The sequence below is a fragment of the Chaetodon trifascialis genome, chromosome 24 (assembly GCF_039877785.1).
Source record: "Chaetodon trifascialis isolate fChaTrf1 chromosome 24, fChaTrf1.hap1, whole genome shotgun sequence".
NCBI lineage: Eukaryota > Metazoa > Chordata > Actinopteri > Chaetodontiformes > Chaetodontidae > Chaetodon > Chaetodon trifascialis.
The window spans coordinates 11823975-11845412 of NC_092079.1; the positions used below are offsets into that span (position 1 = coordinate 11823975).

At 43.4% G+C, this 21438-nt stretch overlaps 1 protein-coding gene across 2 annotated transcripts; it reads left to right on the plus strand.

Annotated features, from left to right (window-relative positions):
• Positions 1 to 755: 755 nt before the first annotated feature.
• LOC139327842 (radixin-like) lies at positions 756 to 20902 on the plus strand. 2 transcript variants are annotated; one of them, XM_070957847.1, is made up of 15 exons: positions 756 to 971; positions 2716 to 2809; positions 10172 to 10255; positions 10814 to 10909; positions 11834 to 11956; positions 12255 to 12406; positions 12644 to 12727; positions 13453 to 13599; positions 15443 to 15539; positions 15656 to 15819; positions 16159 to 16289; positions 16519 to 16679; positions 16855 to 16947; positions 17044 to 17280; positions 18277 to 20902. In XM_070957847.1, the coding sequence occupies exons 2-15, from the start codon at positions 2798 to 2800 to the stop codon at positions 18439 to 18441; spliced, it is 1746 nt and encodes a 581-aa protein (XP_070813948.1). In that variant the 5' UTR covers positions 756 to 971; positions 2716 to 2797; the 3' UTR covers positions 18442 to 20902. The 2 variants fall into 2 exon arrangements, with proteins under 2 accessions (XP_070813948.1, XP_070813949.1); XM_070957848.1 differs by having other exon boundaries at positions 866 to 975.
• The last annotated feature ends 536 nt before the right edge of the window (positions 20903 to 21438 follow it).

Genomic DNA, 21438 nt, shown 5'->3' on the forward strand with positions numbered 1-21438 from the left:
AATGCTTTGGGTCAGCTATTTGTAGCTGTTGCATGTGATGCATGTATGGCTCAATCTAACACAGATTTAAACTGCAGATTGGGTGCATATACCAAATGAACTGCCCTCCAGTGCAAGCTCGGGCGCAGATGCAGTCTGCCAGGGGGGTCCAGAGTGAGGAGCTCGGGCACTGATGCAGCCTCTTCAAATTAAATGCTCGGTCTGATATTAATCACCCCCATACAGGTCATGGCACGATGAATGCCCCATATATGCCTTGGATCTAGTCATCGGCTAATGACAGCCATATTGAACATCTCCACAATCAGCTGCGGCAAGTTTGCAACAGAAACTGAAGACATGACCGGAAATAAGGTTTTTCTCCCTTCAAAGTAACCTCAAAATACGAATATTGGTGGAGGGACACGGTTCTTGTGTATAGAACAAAAATCGTCTTAGAGCTCTTGGTTAGATGATTTTGAAACGAAGTGAAAGTAGCTTCCCTGTTTTTATTTTTCATATGTATATGAGTTTTTTTTTTACGGTAACGGCTTTGCTAGTAGTTTAAAAGACTCTTGAGGGGGAAAAGTTGTACTTTTTATTTACTGCTTCTTTTCTCTGAACTGTTGTTAATAGTTCCGGGACATGTTAACTATTAACCATCGTAATAGTTTAGAGAATTGTTAAGATTACGAGACTAAACGCCTTAAATTGACATATTTTCGACCCATTCTTCTACGAGGCTTTTATTTTTAAAGTTGAGACCGGAAGTCATAGTATTTCATTCCGGCTGGCTCGACGCTAGCGCCCCAAATCGCCTTATGGCTGTTAAGACTTCAACGGTTTTCCTATGTCTGCGCTAATTTGTTTCTGTAAAAGCATCAAGAGATAAGGAGCGAAAACCAGGACGGATTTCTGATCGTTGACATTTTCTTCCATTTGAAGATAACGGGCTTTCCCATCAATTCAAGGCTATACTTCGTCCCCCCCCGGTGAGTTGCCTCTCCCTTAAAGATGAGCTTCTCTTCAACTTAGATGCAGTAGCGGATATCCTCGTGTTCGACCAATTCACATCTAAAACGCGATAGAAACGCCGACTTGTACCAAGTTGTACCCCTTAAACTGCCTTTAAACGCGCTGTAGCTTTGAGTCACAGTGGTGAATTAACGATGGCCAACGTTTATAGGTTGTAGACCTGCATTTGGAAGAGTGAGGCAAAGTTTGGCTAGCCCGGTCCCGTTATGTAGTTAGCTTGACTACACTCACTAGCTTGAAAATGTCAGCCTTTCAGCGGGGCCACCTCTTGACTTCATGAAACTATTTTTGAATTGAAGAGTCACAAAACGGCTAACGTTAGCGTGCTACCGGGTGAAACTCAGAAAAAGGGCGCTTTGACACGACAAAGGTATGTTTCTTTCGCCGTGTCGCACCGTTGAAACTTAGCTAACGTGTCGGTAACTTGTCCGCCGTCTGATTCAATTGTGGTTAAATGAACGTGCACTGCAGACAGTCAAGCTAATTGCGTGCAAGCTACAAGTGGGCATGCCTTCATCTGGAGTATGCTACAAAGGCTCAGATGTTCAGCGGGCTCCCTTGCACATTTTTCTTGAACAAAACCATCGTTTTTGTTTCACTGTTACTCAGTGAGGCCACGCTCATTGATAGCTGAGAGCATTATTCTCCGTGTGGTGTTAATCATTGCTCTTTCTTCAGCTACCAATATGGAGGAGGGTCCTTTGCTGGTCGTGTTCTGGGGTCTGGCCCTAAAAAAATGTGCTCCAGCAAAGAGAGGAAATAAATGAGGTGGAATTGATTTAATTATTTGCCAACTTTGGGATTGTGCAAGACAAGAGCTGCGTGTCACTTTAATATCTCAGTATTGCCAAGAAGCATCATATGGCAGTTTAACTGAGGTCATATCCAAACTTTCAGGCCAGTGTGTCTTAGACTTCACTTTATTGATCCCAATTTGGGAAATTTCAACCTTGGCTGTGGCACATATTTTACAGAAAACATGGCAGGGACTCAGCCACTGGCAGCAGTCCAATGTAGTAAAAATCTGATTGGATGAACTTTCAGGGGTTGGATGAGAATAAGTCACCAAGAATATTACAGAGCACAGTTTTTAGTTGGCATGATGCAGTATAAGTAATTAAAGCATGCATTGATGAGGTGTAGAGTGTCAGATAGTTTATTTCTAAGTGTAACGTAATAATTTTACATTGTCCATGAGTCACCACTTAACGACTTGCTGTCTTTCACTTCTGTCTTCCAGACTAATTATGTTTTAAGTAGTTTCCCCATACAGCCGTACAATAGCTACCATATGTACGCTGTGTACAGCGAAGTGGCAGCGCATGTTGAGACTGAATGTGAAACCACTTTTCTCTGCATCGGGCTGTTTGGGGTTTCTGTGCCTTGTAGCCATTAACAGATTTAGGAATGGGATTCGTTTCATGTCATTTTTTTCCTTATTTTTCAGTCCGTCAGATCTTTGGAGTATCCTACTTTTACTCAGTGAGCGTCTTATTTACCTCTCCTGAAGCATCATATCCTGTTATTTTATGCTGTATGCCTTATATTGTCCACACCACTGAATTCAGGGCCTGACTGATAGATGGTAGTTAGAAAAACTGTCCAGTAAATTTAAAGTTTAATCATTAAAATGGAATGTATTTATTGTTTCACCCATGCATACTCTGTGCCTTAAGGAAAAATGATCTCTGTCACTTTCAGGTCCTGTGATACAGGTGCTCTTGCCGTCCTGTGACGGATTTATCCTCTCAGCTGTCTGGTACACGGAGGAGAGGAAGCCAAGATGCCGAAACCGGTAAGAGCTTGAATGGAGCTACATGACATTTGGCTTATGAATGTCAGCAGCTTTTATCGTTTCCTCTTGTGAACAGAAATGCAGCTCTAAGGGAAAGATGCCAGGAAAAAACACTTGAGTTAGCCACTTTCCCTGCTAATTGATTCAGATTGTTTGATGAAAAAAGTGAAGTTAATCAGTAGCCCTTGTAGCTCAGGGTATATGATATGGATCAGAAACATGAAAGTTGCTTGTTTGTTCCTGTCTGCCCTGCTTGTATAAACTGACTTTTCAGAACTGCTCTCTAGCTGTCATAATAGTCGGCTTGCACTGCCACCGAAAGCTACATTTGTGCATTTTGGGAAGTGGCAGCTTCATCCCCATGGCTGCTCCTACTCCTCATACTCCTCTTCCAAGTAAACAACAGCCAGAGTGTGAAATGAGCTGCCTGGCCCACAGGCCTGCAACTGCAACACTGCTGCCATTGTTGCTTAAAGGGTGGAGAGAATGCCAGAGTCCTGGGATGTGAACAACGGCCAATCAAAGCCAATTTGATGCAGCCCCTTCATGGCGGTCCCACTGTTGTCATGCTGCTTTTTCGTCATAAACAGACTTCGGTAGATGGCACGCATGAGTCTGGGGATTGCATGTTACACTATTACTTTTTCGCGGTAAGAGATTTTAGGGAATATGAAGCTGTCTAGGCTACATGTCAAACTATGACAGCAGCACTGAGTATTTGGTGTAACATTATGATTAATTAAAGTTTCTGTGGAAAGTTGCTAAAGATTACATCAGAAACTTTCCTAGGAACTGGCAGCAGCATGCTCCAGGCTTGGCCACAAGTGAAGCTCATCTCCTGTCTAGCTCTTTAGGTGGTGGGCGTTTGTTGTATGTCTGTGGGTGGGGAGGTTTAGGAAGCCACAGAAGAGGAACAGCCAGCCGCTGATGTCATCCTCCACTTCCCACTCTTGTCCCCTGAGTCACCGGGGCACCGTCCCAAAAACTGCTCTTCGGACAGAGCTGGCCCCTCTGCTGAGAGCGACGTCTCTGTCACAGACAATAAGTGACAGAGAAAGTACAGATTGTTGCAGGGAGGCACTGACATAATAAACAGAGGAAACATCAGACTTAACTGTCTGGGATCGCTGCCAGGCACTCATTTGTAACCAAGACATAAAAACAATCCCAATGTTGAGTAACAAGAGTTTGTTTAGCTAGCAGGGAAGATACTGACTTTGTTTTTCAGTAGTGATTTTGCAATTATAATCACAACTTTACAGAATTTCAAAGTTGAAAAAACAATATGGCTCTTGTTCACAACAGGACTTTTGCACTTCCTGTTAAGGTCAGTTTGGAGGTAAAGCTGTTGCAGTTTTGATTTTCATCCCATCATGGTTGAGCAAGAGGCTGAAGGGTCAAGGATTCATTATTGATGAATCCACTCTGTAAAACATTAGAAAATGGTAAAAACAATGTTTGTCACAGTTTCCCAGAGCCAAATGTGATAAGTTCAGCTTATATTCATGTGAAAATATACAAAGCAAGGAAGAAAGTCCTCACATTTTAGAAGCTGTCACTTGCAAATTTATTCTTGATAAATTATTTAAATGGTGAAGCAATCATTAAAATTGTTATCGAACTGTCAGCTGCTCTTCCAAAACTCCTCCACTTCTTATCCATCGAGTGAATCAGCGATTGAGCTAAATTGCATGCAGTTTCTCAAAAACGCAGTTGCATAATTAAAATCAGAATAATTAGACTGACACTCGGGATGCAGCATAGCAACACAAGAACAGCTGAGGTCTGCAGTAACTTGCTTAAAACAGATTTAGCCGGTGTGTTGGAGGTGTTTTGTTGCTGTTAAACATTGATAAGTGTGGCCTTGCTGGCTTAAGGATTTTCTCTACACTCTTGTTGCGTTTGTAGGATTTACAGGAAAGTAATTAGTTAATAGATCAGTAGATTTTGTAATGATGACCCTTTGATCATGAAGTAGATATTAGCATCCCTGTCTGATGGCATCAACATCAGTGCAGATAAAGCATGAAGCAGTCCTTTTCAGGGAGTCTGTGAACATAAACTCCTGCTTTCTGTGGGCTTGGGTCAGGGCTATTATGAGGTGATGGCACCCTACAGGATGAGGGCCCTCACTGTCTTCCTCGCTCGTGTCTGTTTTCCTGTTTGCTGGAGAGGGGGCCCGCTGTGTATATCGGGGCCCAGTCTATGTCAACATCCTGTCTCTGGAAGTACAGGGGCAAGGTGAAGAGAGAGGATTGTCACCACGGCCGAGGGACTGTCAGGAACGGAAGGAGTCAGATGGATGGCCATAAAATTTGGGAATAATAGGAAATTGAGAGAGAAAGAAGGGGACATGGGAATTTGTTGTCGTGCTTGGGAGATATTTCATAGGAATTTTAAGAGGTAGGAAAACAGCAAGACCTGTGGAAAGGGAGGAGTTGCATTGTTGTGCCAGTTGTGTTTGACCCTTCACATCATTTACAAGACAAAAGCGAGATCCATAATAAAGTTTCCTCTTTATTTTCCCTCTAATGAATCTTGTAAAGTCACTGGAAGCTTTCCACATCCCGTCTGTACAACCGTCGACTGGACACCTATAAGTAGATCCCCCCCCCCCTTGTGAGAGGGTTGCGTCCCATGCAGCATTCACCTTCCCTTTGTGTTTGTAGGTAGCAGTGATTCCTCCTCCGCTCTCTCTCCTCCCTCCGTTCCTCCCTCCCTCTGAAGCCTGCCTCATCCTGCATGGGGGTTAATCAGAGGGACAGACAGCTGCTCAGAGCCCAGCAGGCCAGATTAGCAGCTCTACTGATTGAAGTGTGTGTGTGTGTATGTCTTAAGGCCTCTCTCAGCAAAGCTCTTCTTAACAGCTTACAGTTACTAAACAGCTGCACATTTAACAAGGGGCCCGTCTGAGTGAGAACTCATCTTCACAGTTGAAATGGAGAGGGGGATTTAGAAACATCCCGAAAGCGCTAAAAAAAAAAATAACGCAAATGAGAGGTACACTGAGATTCTCACTGGCCTTTCGTGTTTGTTTGCCTCATTTACTCACTTGCGTGTTGAGTCAGTGCCTCAGTGCAGTTTTGATCCATACTCACTGCAACTCGAGGTCTGTTTAGTGTCGCTGAACACGAAGGACGCAGAGCAAATTATAGTGTTCGTACGAGATAGGAGGAGACGCATAGTTTAAGACGGGCCCTCCCTTACACCATAGAAAAAGACCAGAGGAAGGTCGAAAACAACAAAGACCACAAACCAATAAAAGCCCAAACTTGTGAAAAGCCTGGTCATAGCTGCCTGCCATTTGGTCAGTGTCATGCAATTGGAGATGGACCTGGAGTGATCCACAATATCCACCAGATGCAGCTGTGTCGTATTTTGGCTCTGCTGTTGCCATCGTAGATGATATGCAGGGCTGTACATTAACATTTTTGGCACAAAGCACTGGTGCAACAGAGGTTGAAAGGCCACAAAATGTTAGCGCAAGTGTGAAACATCTGTTACCATCTCTAAAAGCCACCACATGCAGTGCAGTTCATCCCATGTGACTGGCGAAGGACATAAATGTTGTAAGTAAATTTCTATCATCATACATACAGTGCCATTCAGAAATTCATGTTGATTATGCTTGCTTTTTGTTCTCTTATTAGTAATTTACAAAAAAAATGGGAAGCAGTGAAACAAGGATCCAGAAGACCAGAATAGATTTAAGTCATTGGCCACAATGAGCGTCTGTGGGCAGACATCATTAAATAAAAGGACTCATTGTTAAAGGGTCGCCTCCTCGAATGTTTTCTGGAGCTTCCATACACCAGCAACAGATGAAGAGCTGCTGTTCCTCATCAGAAGTTAGCTAAGTTAGATAAGTGCTTGTCCTAAAACTGCTGTAAGTTAACTTAGGTAAAAATTTGTATCTATCAATCATTTTAATATGTTTATATAAGATAAACACGTATTGTTCATTGCACTTGAATAAACATGCTGCCCAGACATGTTTTTCTAATAAACACTATTCAGCCAATGCAGGTACAAGATGGTGTTGGGTAATACCGCAATTAAGTAAATTACAGCCACAAAGCATGTGTTACCACATCTAAATGAGGTTATTCAGTGTGCTTGGAAACTTAAAAAGTGTTGCCAAACATTATATTGCAAATGTGAAGAACGGGCTTCTGCTTCTAAAACGCTTCTGGCATCGGAGCCGCACTCGAGACGTGTCGGGCCAGCGCTGCATGTGGAACGTGACTCGGCCGCATCAAGTGGACATTTGGTGTTAGACTACTTATAGGTTTACCTGTTGCTTTTGGGAACATCATCATTACATCAGGCTTCACAGGCTCATATGGCGTGTCAGTATACATGCGTTTACCTACAGAGGTTGGGCTAAACTGCTGAGTTGTTCGATGCGTTTTGGTGTTTATTGCTGATCTATCTGGTGTGACTGTCTTTTTAAAGAGACTACTGTAATTTGGTCCTCTAAAGAACTGTCATGTTGCCCAGTCAGTGTGTCTAGTATCACCAGACAGTGTCATATAAGGACAGGCTCGCAAAAGTCGCTCCTTCGAGACTTCTCAGTTGTCCGAGTGTGTGATTAGTTGTGTCAGTGCCTCGGCGTGTTGTTGTCCCTCTTCTCCTCCCCCTCTCTCTGCAGGAGAGAGAGGATTAACTGACCGTCTGGTCCATACAGGATTCCACCTCTCTCTGCTCTGTGGGTTGCTATGTTTTGGCAGAGACGCTCACACAAAGGCGGGCCCCACGCAAACGCAAGTGAAGGGACATTCAAGGCTGGTCACTTGGAAACCCCGGCTCAGCACTACATTCTCCATAACTACTCCCGTCTCAGAAAGTCAATGAGGCAGCTCTTCTTGAAACCAACACAGAGCCTTAATTCATCTGTCCGTGAACCATGAAGAGCTTATTTGCCGATGTGGCTTTTGTCAGGGGTTTGTTTGTGCGCTTGCAAGAGCAGATTGAGATGTTTCCCAAGTAGTTCCAAGTTTTGCCTGAGTTGTGATCGTGTTGTCTTGTAGTAGCATCTAATTGAACTTGGGAAAATGTAATCGCTGGCTTCTTTTTGAATTGTTTTTCCACATTAGTTTGTGGTGGCTGATGGTTTCATTAGCATGAATCCACAATCTGTTGGTTGTGTTTAAGTGTCTGCATCTTCACCAAACCAACCAGAGGCAAGAGCTGGCTTTCCTTGGTCGGTGTAGCTCATGTTCCAGCATGTAACCATATCCTTAGCACGCTCATTGAAATGATGTCAACAGGGCTGTGTTGTAATAAGCAGCTAATGTTATTGGATTTGACTGTCATTGGTGTAGAGACTTGCGTTTATAAAGCATCTCAGAATCACTTTGTAGGAAACAAGAAAAAACTAAACTAGGATTAGAAACTCTGCAACCTCCAGAGTATTAATGATAAAGCTTACTACACACAGTCAGCAGTATGTAGAGGTTTTTATTGAGTGAATTTAATGACAAAGAACTATAATGATGAATTTCCTCTATTGTTCTGGTGTGCAGTCAACACATTAAAATTTATTGAGGAACAAACAAAATTTAACAGTCATGCCACTGATCTGAAAAGCTAGTTTCTCACAGATAAAGAAAGTTAAGTTCAGGCCCATATCATCACACTGAACTCCAATTTCACCATATTTGCCTGACAAGCCGTCCCTTTGTGCATCCGTTTCATTTCCCTCCCCTGCAGATAACTGGCATATATTGCAACGTGGGTTGATTTTTCCAGACAGGGATCAAGGATTTAGCCTTGGTCTTGATGTGGACTAAAAATAAAGTGCCTCTCGCTGTGTGGAATCTTCATTCAAAGACACACTGGCAGCAAGCATGCCAGAGAGATTTGCTGTCAAAGAGCACAAACTGAACCAATCGAAAATTGACCCTGACTGAAGTAAGGTTGTCTAAACTGTTTATGCTTTGATACTTTTTTGATATCGCATCCTTAAAATGATACAATTTCAACCCAAGGCTGCACAGATGAAACAACCAGGAAGAAAATCAACTGGTCCTCAACCATTACTATTAAGATTATCCCATCTTATCGAAAGAGGTATCATTTTTTTTACTGCTATCATTAAAGTTTAAATTTCAGGTATCATGACAACAACATAAAGCCTGGCCTGAAGCAGGTTAGATTATGAACATGTGGGATACAGTTTAGTCCCTTTGATAAGTTATATAAATGGACTTTTGCACATTACAGTAATGGTGAAGGCCATGCAGGAGTGTTCATGCGGGATGTCTACAGTGTGGAGAAAGTGCTGCAACTTTTCATGGGTAATTAATGAGAGGGAGACAGAGGCAGATACATTGTGGTCTGAGCTCCGTGTGGCGCAGGGGAGTCCAGCTATGTGCTGTATAGACACAAGTTTCATGGATTATTCATTGCAGGGATATTGAGAGAAAGAGGGATGAAGGCATGAGAGACAGTGAGGAGATCTTGAGAGGAGAGGGAGAGAAATGCAAAGTCAGCGTTCTTGAGGTTTAGTGTATAATTGCTCAGAGGAAAAGGAAGGTTCTTTCTGTGCCCTTCTTTTCCTCCATTTTTTTGTATGGCTGGCTCAAGCACAGTTGTACTCTGTAACTTAATCTCAAAGGGAGTACACCCCGGATCTCTCTTTCTTCCTGTTTAGTGCTTGATATCCCCTGCTTTCGTTTCTTTGTTCTTGCACTCTCGCTAAAAGTTTTTGTTTTGCACGCTCAAGCATAAGCATTTTGCTTCTGTACCATGCGCTACCCTACGTCTTCCCTCTCATGTTGTTAACCACTACTGAGGCGACGTAACAGCTCAGTGTATGCGTAGGCGTGAGAGGAAGTATGTCAGATGCCTCGGAGGTCAGCCCCGCTCGGTTCTGTACCATCAGCTGCTGCTAGGCCTACTGCCAGTGCCACTTAACAGAGCACAGCCAATGACTGAGTTTCATCCTCTGCACCACCCCAACAGAGGCCCTTGAGGAGTAGGTTGCCTTGAAAGGTGGGGCTTGAGGGAAAGAGAGACAAGTATACACTTTTACTATACGCCTGGGCTAACTTGGGTTAGGATTGAGGGATATTGACACATTGCATGCATACTCAGTGAGCATTGTTCCTTGCTCCTCTGGAGGAATCCTGTAATTTCCTGGGAGACTCGACTGAGGAAAAAGTAACAGCAACACTTATATGTTGTCATGTTGTTACGTACATACAATAAAGTTCCTGCATTCAGCTTCATAATGTTGAAGAGCCATTTTAAGTAGAGAGGGGTATTTTTGTAGACCTTTGTCACGTCTTCATATCGTTGCCTCAGTCTTTGCCTGTGTAACATGGCAAGCAAAGGAAAATTGTTATGCTTGTTTTCTAGATCAACGTCCGTGTGACCACCATGGATGCAGAGCTGGAGTTTGCCATCCAGCCTAATACCACAGGAAAACAGCTCTTTGACCAGGTGAGCACGAGTGACTTAACCACAGATGTTGACTGATTGCTGCTTCCCTAAAAGCTAAATCTTCTTTGGCCACCTTTTTAGGTTAGAAGTTGGCTTTGTGTACTGTGTAATCGACTATAACAGACATGTTGGGTGCACTCACTCAGAAGGTTTTACCTTTGTGGTGTGTTCATCTTGGACAGCTTGCCTCCACAGCTCCGTCCTTCCATCATCTCCACATTTAATAGCAGATACAAGAAGGATTATTCTAGCAGCAAAAAGAAAATCAGTCGAGCCTGTGGTCCAGTCAGTCACAAAGCAATTAACATACTCCCACATACTCCAAACCAGTAATGGCTGTGTGTGCAGCCCCTGTGGAGCATCTGCAGAAAACAACTGAAGCTGCACACTTGAGTAGTATTTTAATCTAATGTTAAAAACAACTGCATGTATGGAAGAAAGCGTGAAATCAAACATGACGTGCACGACAGTGTGTAGTAAGTGTCAAAAAGGTTTTGTTTTGTACTGTGCTTAGATAATAGGTACATGGCAAACCATTTTGGATGTTTTTCCCCTCAGGTGGTGAAGACGGTGGGACTGCGGGAGGTGTGGTTCTTTGGTCTACAGTATGTGGACAGTAAAGGCTACATCACCTGGCTCAAACTCAATAAGAAGGTCAGTCCTCTGCTTTACTCCTCTCCTTTGTCTTAACCACCACAAAGCACGTAGTTTTTTCATTGTCTTTTTCCTTGTTGTCTCTCTGCCTCCTCCTTTTTTTCATTCTTTCTCAGGATCTTTCTGTTTTGCTCCAGTCAGTGTCTGTTGTTTGTCTGGGATTTGCCTCGAAGCTTTGCTGGGATCTGGAGCCTCACATGTGCTCTTTTAACAGGCTTTCTCTCTCACTGTCTCTCACTGTCTCTCACTCTGGCCAACACACCCTCCAGCCTTAACACCCCTGCTATTACAGTGTGTCTGTGTGTTTCCAAGAATGCCTGACATAAATTTCCCCTCACACTCAACGAGTGTGTTTCAGATAGATGGAGAGAGGCAGGTCTAGTGTTGCAGTACCTCCGTCCTCTGCCCCGTCTATTGTGGCATTGCTGTGTGAAAAGGTGCAAGACTTGAATGTTCCTGAATGTAGCTCATGTGTCAGTGGTGAAAATCGCAATCGCTGGCTCAAAAGTTATCCCACTAATTTCCAGAGGAAAGTGTGTGATGGCAGCCTTTTGTAGACCAATGCAGGCTGATTGCGTCGAACAAGCTGGGCTCAAATGCAAACTATTTTGCATGTGTGTGAGTAACAGCTGTGCACATACAGTATGTACAGAACAGCCCAATAACATATGTCCTCGGTTATCAAATGATCTCACAGTGACCTGGTTACAGACGTGTTGTGTGATGAGTGTTCTTGTTTACAGTCCCTTGATGCGCTTTAATAGAAATTTAATGAGAATGATGATTCAAAATTCACACAAGCTACCAAAGTAACAGGCGTAGGTGTGACTTGATCTTTCTTCAAGGCCACTCACTGAGATGTATCTGTGACACAAAGTTTATGATGTGTTGCTTAAATGTATGGATGATGTGTTTGTTGTCCAGGTGACCCAGCAGGACGTGAAGAAAGAGAACCCTCTGCAGTTTAAATTCAGAGCCAAGTTCTTCCCTGAGGATGTCTCAGAGGAGCTGATCCAGGAGATCACCCAGAGACTCTTCTTCCTGCAGGTAACAAGCCAATGCATAGTCAAGTCTGCATTTGAATGAGCAGAAGATGCAAATGAATGCGCATCTCCATTCACTGCTGAAACGTGAAGATGAAAACATCGAGATAAATTCTTCAACTGGTTGGAATAAAACCATTGCAGAAGGGGAGAATGTGCATATTTTAGTGTCTTCAGTGGAGCAAAGGGCTCGAGTGATCTTTCAGTCACATGCTTCAATAACCTCATTATTTATTTGCTAAAGCCAGGCTGATCAAGTTTGATAACTTCGCTAACTCCTATACTCCCTCCTGTCCTGCCAGGTGAAGGAAGCCATCCTGAATGATGAGAACTACTGTCCCCCAGAGACAGCAGTGCTGCTGGCATCATATGCTGTCCAGGCCAAATATGGAGACTACAACAAAGATGTGCACAAGCCTGGGTACCTTACCCATGACAGGCTGCTGCCTCAGAGGTACATGCACACAGTATGTCACAGCCTATATGGCTCTGCTGCAAGCCAAAGTCACTGAAGGTGAAGAGGGATGTGCAGGAGGTGTCCTCTCATTTTTAACCCGCAGACTAGATCTGTAGAGACTTGGAATGTGTCTCGTACCCCGTTGGAATTTTTAATAATTTCCTCTCAAGGAAACAATTCCGCTCAGTTCAACATCCCTTCAGGTGAAGTCATTGTGTTGATGTTTGGATGCAGAGTCCTGGAGCAGCACAAGCTGACCAAGGAGCAGTGGGAGGACAGGATACAGACTTGGCATGAAGAGCACAGAGGAATGCTCAGGTACGTGTCAACATTTCATGTCAGATTCTTCGCATGAAACAGCCAGAGAGACAAAGAACAATTGCGTTTGAGTGTACGCCTTTAGGCTTGTTATATCATGTTAGGATGTGGAAATATTCGTCATTGTCTGTGCAGTTGCTTATTGTAGAGAGCTGAACAAGGCCTACGGTTCAGAGAGTGTTCCCTGTCTTTGATTGTATGATTGAGCGGTCATTTGCTTTAGAAAATGAAAAGTATGATATGCACAGATTAGATTCTCTTTCCATTAGCTAGCAGCATCGCTTAGCTATACACAAGCTATCCACAAAATAACGATGTCAGACTGAGCAGATGTGTGCTTCCTTCTGCTCAGTGGAAGATCGTTCCATCATGAAACTGCGCACAATGAGGTCTGTGGATTATCTTGGGTAATTGGGTCATGATTTCTGGGAAGAGCGGCTGCTGTTATTTTTATTTATTTATTTTTTTTGGCGCTTTGATCAACACAAGCCAAGTGTCATGCAGTTCTGTTATGTTTGAGAGGAGGCAGACATCACTACGGCCGAGATCTCGAGAACTCAGTACCCAACACTAAAACAATGTCGATGGATAAATAGAACCACAAGTAAGAGGAAAAAATGTAGTTTTGATTTTGGGGTGAACGGGGCCTTTCAATGTGAACTTTTTCTAATAAAACATGTGTAATATAAAACCCCCTAACTCCTCTGCTTTTCCTCTTCCTCCAGAGAGGACTCTATGATGGAATATCTGAAAATCGCCCAGGACTTGGAGATGTACGGCGTCAACTACTTTGAGATCAAAAACAAGAAGGGCACACAGCTGTGGCTGGGCGTAGATGCCCTTGGCCTCAACATCTACGAACACGAAGACAAGTAAGGGACACACACACACAACAGCAGCTTATTCCCCTGAATGGATGTGTCATGTTTTGGTATGAATGCCATCACACAGAAACATGTGCTTGCAAAGGGCTCAGAGCTGTGGTTTACTGTTAATTACTAAACAGCAGCAGACATCAGGGCAAGTGTGTAGGTTGAGGCTTATGACACAGCATGTCACAAGGGATGTGAGTCAATGCATGCTGTCATAACGATGTCTGTTATACCTGCTGCGTCACACAGCCTCACCATAAAATCAGAGCCAGAGCCTTAAGATAAGATAACGTTTCATTAATCCTCCATCGGGGAAATTTGGGTGTTTCAGGCAGCAGCAGTAGCATCAAAACGTATAAAAAAACAGTATATTTACATTCTATACAAGGGAGTACAGCGTTTTTCAGTATTGCACATTGGATTAAAAGTATGTAGCAGTATAAAGAAGAAAAATATGCATATGCAGAGACTTGATTCAAGAAGATAGGAATGTAATATTGAAGAAAAAATGTAATACTGCACTAGATATTTCATGAATTTACATAAATATATTTATTCAGTGCTTTTTAATTGGGCATCACCCTCGTGGTTACATGCATATTGTTGAAAAAAAATGACTTGAAGCCTAAATAATACACAGCTTATCTACAAACTATGTAAATGTCTGTGTCTATGCTCTGTGCAACATTATGATGCATGCATATGGAGAACAGAGATGTGTCAGATCCATAGAAAAGAGACAGCAAACAGGTCTGTAATTAAGGATTTAACATTGACTCGGCTCTCCTGCAGAGGGATCAGCTGGCAGACCCCGCAAGAAACATCTCTGACAGACTGGAGAGATAATGTTCATAACATCTTAGTTCTCATAGCAAGTTAGTTAAAATGGTGCTTGTTGGAGTTACGACACACATTTTGGTGTCAGGCAGAATGTTTGGAAACGATTTGAATCTGTGTTCACAAACCAGGCTGCACGAGATCCATTTGCCAATAAATATGACACAGTTTATTTAGTGTCCACAGAGCTGGTCTTGAAATTACTGTGAGCGAAGCGTGATCCTGTGCTTTCTTGTGGGTAAACAATGCAGTGATGCCACTGTTTCCAAACTACCTCAAACTGCTTCGCATTTCCTTATTTTCTCTGCCAAGCTGTCTGTGCTGTGTTCTCATATGTGAGAGATCCGGTGCCAGCATGAGATGCACAAGTTCAGAGGAAACAAAGGCTTACATCGAAGTAAAAACTGAGGAAGAGGTGGAAAAACGCTGTCTGTCTGTCCGTCAGTCGTAGGAGAGTCTTTCCTGTGCTCCTGTGGATCCCCCCCACCCCACCCCATGGAAGAGAGGATAGATCTAATCTCAGCTGTAGCTGCATTTCCTGTCACTGCTTTTCCCTTCCTGTCTGTTATCGTAGGCCATCACAACTTCCATCTTTATTCTCTTGTCCAGGTGACAAAGGAAGGAAACAAGGGATAGCTTCTTTCCCCCTCCTGAGACAGTAACCTCCTCATCACCTTATCCCCTCTCCTTTCCTTCTGCTCGCTCCCTCTCGATTAGAAAACACCCACCATCCTTTTAACTCTTGGCAGGAAGTGATGCTTTGAGTTTCATCCACCTCTCCTCTTTCCTGTCGCTATTCTTAACCATGTTCCTGAAAAAAAATGTGAACGTAAACTAAAAAAGTATTCCTTGTGTGTTCAGATTTCCTGAACAGTGGTCTATTTATACAAGGCCCTATCTGCTGTTATAAAACCTTCCATATTTAACTGTGTAACCATTGGATCATCACAAGAGTTGAAATGCTTAAAGTGTAAATTGTTAACCACTTCTTCTTTTCTTGTTTCAGGTTGACACCAAAGATTGGCTTCCCCTGGAGTGAGATTCGCAACATCTCTTTCAATGACAAGAAGTTTGTCATCAAACCTATTGACAAGAAAGCCCCCGTGAGTGTCAGATCATTGGAAGTATATATGTATACAGTGAACATGTCCTGTTTGGCACTGAAGTATCCACTGTGTAATTTCTGCCCTTCTCTTTATAAAAAAACAAAAACATGTAGGACTTTGTGTTTTACGCCCCGCGACTGCGCATCAACAAGCGCATCTTGGCATTGTGTATGGGCAACCACGAGTTGTACATGAGGAGGAGAAAGCCCGACACCATCGAGGTGCAGCAGATGAAAGCTCAGGCCCGGGAGGAGAAGCACCACAAACAGATGGAGAGGTACTGCAGTGGAACATTAATATAAGACCCCCGAACTCCAATTTGTCACATTTAAAAATGTATTATTTCAAATAACAGATGAGTTTTAATCAATGTTTATCACTGGCAAATAGTTTTTAGGGCAGTTGCCTCCTACTCAGTCAAATGGAAATCGAAGCTGGTAGAGCTTCTCCACTGGAGGGCAGTGTTGCCAGCATTTTATTCATTTAAAGGTGATGCAGCAACAGATAAGTAGCATTCAGGTCAGGATATGAGTGACTGTGTTTTTCTGTATGTGTCATATAGTAACCTGTGTTTCTCACTCAAAAATGCTGAACATGTAACTGCAAAACTTGTCAGGGCTCAGCTGGAGAATGAGAAGAAAAAGCGCGAGTATGCCGAGAAAGAGAAGGAGAGGATAGAGCGTGAGAAAGACGAGCTCATGGAGAGGCTGAGGCAGATTGAAGAGCAGACGATGAGAGCTCAGAAAGGTACGCATTTTTCCTTTTATCCATCCATCTGTTCACTCGTCTTTGCTGCTGTGTCCCCTCCTGGTGTCAAATTAGAGAATTTCTCTAGGGCTGCAAGTCAAGGCCAGTCATGTCTATTCGTCATGCTCTTTTCTCTCCAGTGGGTCTCACTGTTAATTGTTTTTTACTCTTTCTTTAACAGATGTCAAACCCAGTTAACAAGTCATACACTGTGTCTGTCTTTCCACAGAGCTCGAGGAACAGACTCGCCGGGCCAGGGAGCTGGAACAGGAGAGAATGAGGGCGAGGGAGGAGGCCGAGAGGCTGGAGAAAGAGAGGCGTGCTGCTGAGGAGGCCAAGGCAGAGCTGGCCAAACAGGCAGCAGACCAGCAGAAGAACCAGGAACAACTGGTGTGTGTTTGTTTCCGCTCTGGCTTATGTCGACATTTATACATTTTCGCACACGCAATTCTGTTTTCCTGAAGAGGTCCTCGTGACAGCGGAGCTGGAGGAGTCTATGATACATTCATGTGTGTTTTTAAATGTGTAGTATGTGTAACAGCGGGGGGTCTCTGTTTTATCCCAGGCTTCTGAACTGGCTGAATTCACAGCCAAGATCTCCCTCCTGGAGGAAGCCAAGAGGAAGAAAGATAATGAGGCCATAGAATGGCAGCACAAGGTACAGGGCTCTTCTCCCCCAATCCTACACGTTCTGATTTTGCCTTTGTTGTGTAATCTTAGATCAACACATCACACACTCTGCCCTCACCTGCAGGCCCTGACAGCCCAGGAGGACCTGGAAAAGGCCAAGGAGGAGCTGAAGACTGCAGTGACGGTGATGCCAGCGCCTCTGGGCGGCAATGCCGAGAGCGAGCACGATGAGCAGGATGAGAACCACGCAGAGGCCAGCGCCGAGCTCTCCAACGAGGGCGTCAGCCAGCTCGACCTCCGCAGCGAAGAGGCGCGTGTCACCGAGGCTCAGAAGAACGAGAGGGTCAAACAGCAGCTGCAGGTCAGAGAGGGGGCTGGGGGGTTGAAAATGGCAGTCAAATTTAGCCTCAGAGTGAAGTCTTGTATTTTCCATTGAAGGGAAATATCAACAATATAGACAACTTTTCTCAAGGTTAAATGAACTTTCGCACTTAATGTAAAATTCATTTAAAAGGAAACATGAAAATACATCTCATAAATGTTGCACGTGGAGAGAGACCAGATGAACGACACATTTAAAACTGAACCAGCTCTTTTTAATGAAACAGTTCATCGGTTTCATATAACCAAAAGAGATTTACGTCTCACAAACACAAATAACAATGAGATTATATTATTTTCTAACAGCAGCTTTGTTGCAAAGGAGAAACACCAGCCAAGAAATGGCAAATAAGGGTAAGATAAGGCAAACTTCTCTGTGCGTTCGTCTTTAAACTCTGGCTTGGACTGTAGCCTGGCTTGAAAGCAGCCCTGATTTTAATTAATCAATCAAACAGATGATGTCAAAACTCTTCATATGTAGCAGAACTTTAAATCAACTACAGGGGCTTCAGATGTAAGCTGGGCTACAGTATAGGCCAGGACTTGTACTGAAGCTATGGCAAGAAGAGGTCAAACATCAACCAAATAGTGTCAGGAATCTTAATTTCCAAACGAACGTCAAACAAAAAGAAGTGACATCCAAGCCTGTGTCTCCAGCCTGCGTCGGGCTTCTCAATGAACTGGGCTATTACAGCGGACCCCTGCTTCAGGGTGTAAAGCAAGCTGTTGTGCCTCATGGATGGATTTACCTGTTAACTGAAGACGTGTTGACACACACAGTTAAGTGTAGCTGTAGATAAGTTGCTTCGCGTCAGTCCGATGTTTACTTTTAAAATGTCCGAGCCGTGTTTTCCCCTTTCTCCTCCTCTGCAATCTCTATGCCCCTTCTTTTCTTTTCCTCGCTTCACCGTGTTCTTGTGTTTTTCCTCCCTCTTCCTCATCTCCCCCTCATCCTTCCTTCTCTTTGATCTCTCAGACGTTAAGTTCAGAGTTGGCCCAGGCCAGAGACGAAACCAAGAAGACACAGAACGACGTGCTCCACGCCGAGAACGTGAAAGCAGGCCGAGACAAATACAAAACGCTGCGCCAGATCCGACAGGGCAACACGAAGCAGCGCATCGATGAGTTTGAGTCCATGTGAGGACAGCGCCTCTGCCCCCTCACCCCTCTTTGCCCTCAGGGGTGTCTGTTCCCGAACTTTCCCCTCAGCGGCTGCTCGATTTTCATGGACAACAGATGCTGCCGTCCTTGTAGTCCCCCTCAATGCCCCCAGGCAATCTTGAGAAATCATCTTGTCAGAAACTGCCAAAGTCCTGCCCCACATCTCCACTCTGAAAGTTACGGATGTCTCCCTCAGAAGGGGCCGCCTGCACGCCACTCTGAACACGCAGATGTCATCGTACTGCTGAGATCATCTGTACTCCTGAAGAGAAACTGTTAAACCAAAATGGAAGCGATTGGATTTTTTTTATTTGAGCAAACATGGCCATAGAAAGCTACTTTTGTTGTTTTGGTTTTGCTTTGCGACTTGTATGCAAAGGTTTAGTATGATTCCATGTCTTCGGTTTAAGATTACTTGTCCTCTCCTTGTTTTTAAGCCCCCCCCCCCCCCCCCCCCCCGCTTTTGTTTGACTCGTTTTATTGATGATGCCCTTCTTTATAGTTGTCTGTCGAACACATTGATCTAGGTTTTGTCCCGAGCTATGAATGAAAACCAGAGTTCTGGGCTAAATTCATTCATGTTAAATTATATCAAAGCATATCACGAGCTAGTTATGCTAATTGGCTTAGCATCTGTGAGTCAGTAGAGAGCTATTCTACCAGTTCAAACCGTTGTTTGAATGTTACATTTCTATAAAAAGGACACTGCAGTATTTTAATAGTTACATTTCAGGCTGAAAACCCTCTCTGTGAATGAAGTGGAAGCGAATTGACCCTCGTAGGTAAAAGAGCCACCCAACTTGTCACATGACAGGTTTTGATGATTGAATGTAGCAAAGGTAACAAAGGGAAAGTGTTTTACATGCAGAGGTGATAGGATAGCACCTAACGAGCTAATGCCACTGAGCTATCGCCCTCGAGCTTAAAAGTGTTACAAACAATAAGCTAATTGATAGTTGTGTAGCCTTGTGTGTGTGCGTGTTTTCCAGAGGCATCCCTGTGTTTCATTCCCAGTCACCACAGATGGTTTTCTCTGCCTACCAGCTCACAAAGGAACCCAGGGTATTAAAAGGACAGACAGAGGAACAGAGAGATGAGTTTTACGTCCAGGCTGTTTGTCTGTCTGTCCAACTGCGACATGTGTGGAAGCTGAGGCCTGGCACCTCTCTGGCTGGGGAGCTTATGAAAACATCAGTCCTCGACCCGGGACAAATCTCTACCTCAGTAATGTTAGCAGTGGTGACTGACAGTCAAACACTCAGGGTGCCCCCCCTTCCCAGAATTGAAAGTCATGGTTTTACTTGGTTACTGTTACATCTTTGGGTGGGGCTCTGGGCAGGCTGCATTGCGTTAGAGCTCAGTTGATTTGTGGCTGCACAGCTCTTTAGACAATATAGAGGGTTTATGTAAGACTTAAGTGAGATGGAGGTTGTGGAGGAGGGAGTGTTACTAGTGGTCTCTCTCTGCTCCTGGCCTTGCTCGGATGTGTTGGTTCATTCTCGTTTTTGTCTGTAAAAAAAAAAAGAATTGAAGGTGAAATAAATAATGCTGCGAATGTTAGAATGGAGGTGTGACAGACTCGCTGAAACTGACCTTCGATGTCTGTTAAGATTTCACTTTCAGGAGACAGTTTGCAGACGTGCAGTGGATTCAGGAGACTGAGAGTGTTGATGAGTTATTGATGAGCAGTCGTTAATGTGAAGGGACCTTGCTATTGTGTTCACATCTCTTCAGAATGTGATGGCGAGTAGGCCAATTTCTTCCCCTAGAAGCATACTATAAATTGTCATCTAACAACATTATTTGTGCTCAGACAACAAATTGACTCCATCTTTTGTGGGGTGGAAAAAAAGTTCCAGGGTGCATTTTTTTGAAATGAGTGAACATGAATTTTTTTTATTAACAATATATTGAAAAATGTGTATGGTATTATATGTTATGCTCTACGTGACAGCTGGTGTAGGTTGATATATTTTTTTTTTTTTTAAATTGTCAAGTTTTAAAGTGAAAGCACTTGTATGAAACGAGACACTGAAGCCTGCCTTTTTGTGTTTAACTTCACAGTGTCTGTTGTTAGTGTTGTGTTTGCCATAGCAGGTGAAAAAATCATCTTGTGCTTCCAGCTGATATTTTTGTATTGTGTTCAAAAACCCTAAACCAGCAGCACGCTTCGCTGTACTGGACAGCTTCATTGGAGGAGAAAACTCTTGTTGACACCCCCAAACCCCCCCCACGTTCAAGCTGTAAGGCTTCAGTTAGACTCTGCAGTGTCATTGGCCTGCCTGTCCCCTCCAATGAAGCCAGTGTCCTGTGATGACCTGCCACCAGCTGTCACGTTTTGCTGGGTTTCTGTCCCTTTTTTTATGTTCATGTTAGTATTCTTTAAGATAGAAGGCACAAATGGATTTCATTGGTTCACGAATAAAAGTTTTAAATTTTGAGCATGTGTTTTGAACCCTTCACTGTTTGACTTGTTGTATTATAGGCTTATATTTTCAAGTGGATTAACAGAAAGCTTACCTTATTTACATACATTACATTACATACATTACTCCCATAGGCAGTAATTCAGTCTTCAACTCTAACTGGTGTTTGCCTCTTTGTGATCTGCATCCTTAGACAGATGATTTGGTCTTTAGAATACCAAAAAGGTAAAAGTTCAAAAATGAAATCTTTGTGTAGGAAATGTCAAAAGGTAAATACACTACTGAACTATACTATGCTATGCTACACTTTGGTATACTGTGCTGTGCATCGTGTTAGGTGGCCACCTGTTGCAGTCGCTCCTTTGTCTTTATTTGTTTTTTGTTTGTTTTTTTATTTTGTGTTTTCAGATTGTTTGTAAGTTCTATCTTTGCATTCACAACAAAGAATTTCCCAAATTGGGATCAATAAAGTCTACGTGTAGAGTATCATATATAGCATAGTAAATTATAGCATAGTATAGTATGGTATAGTATGGCATAATATTGCATAT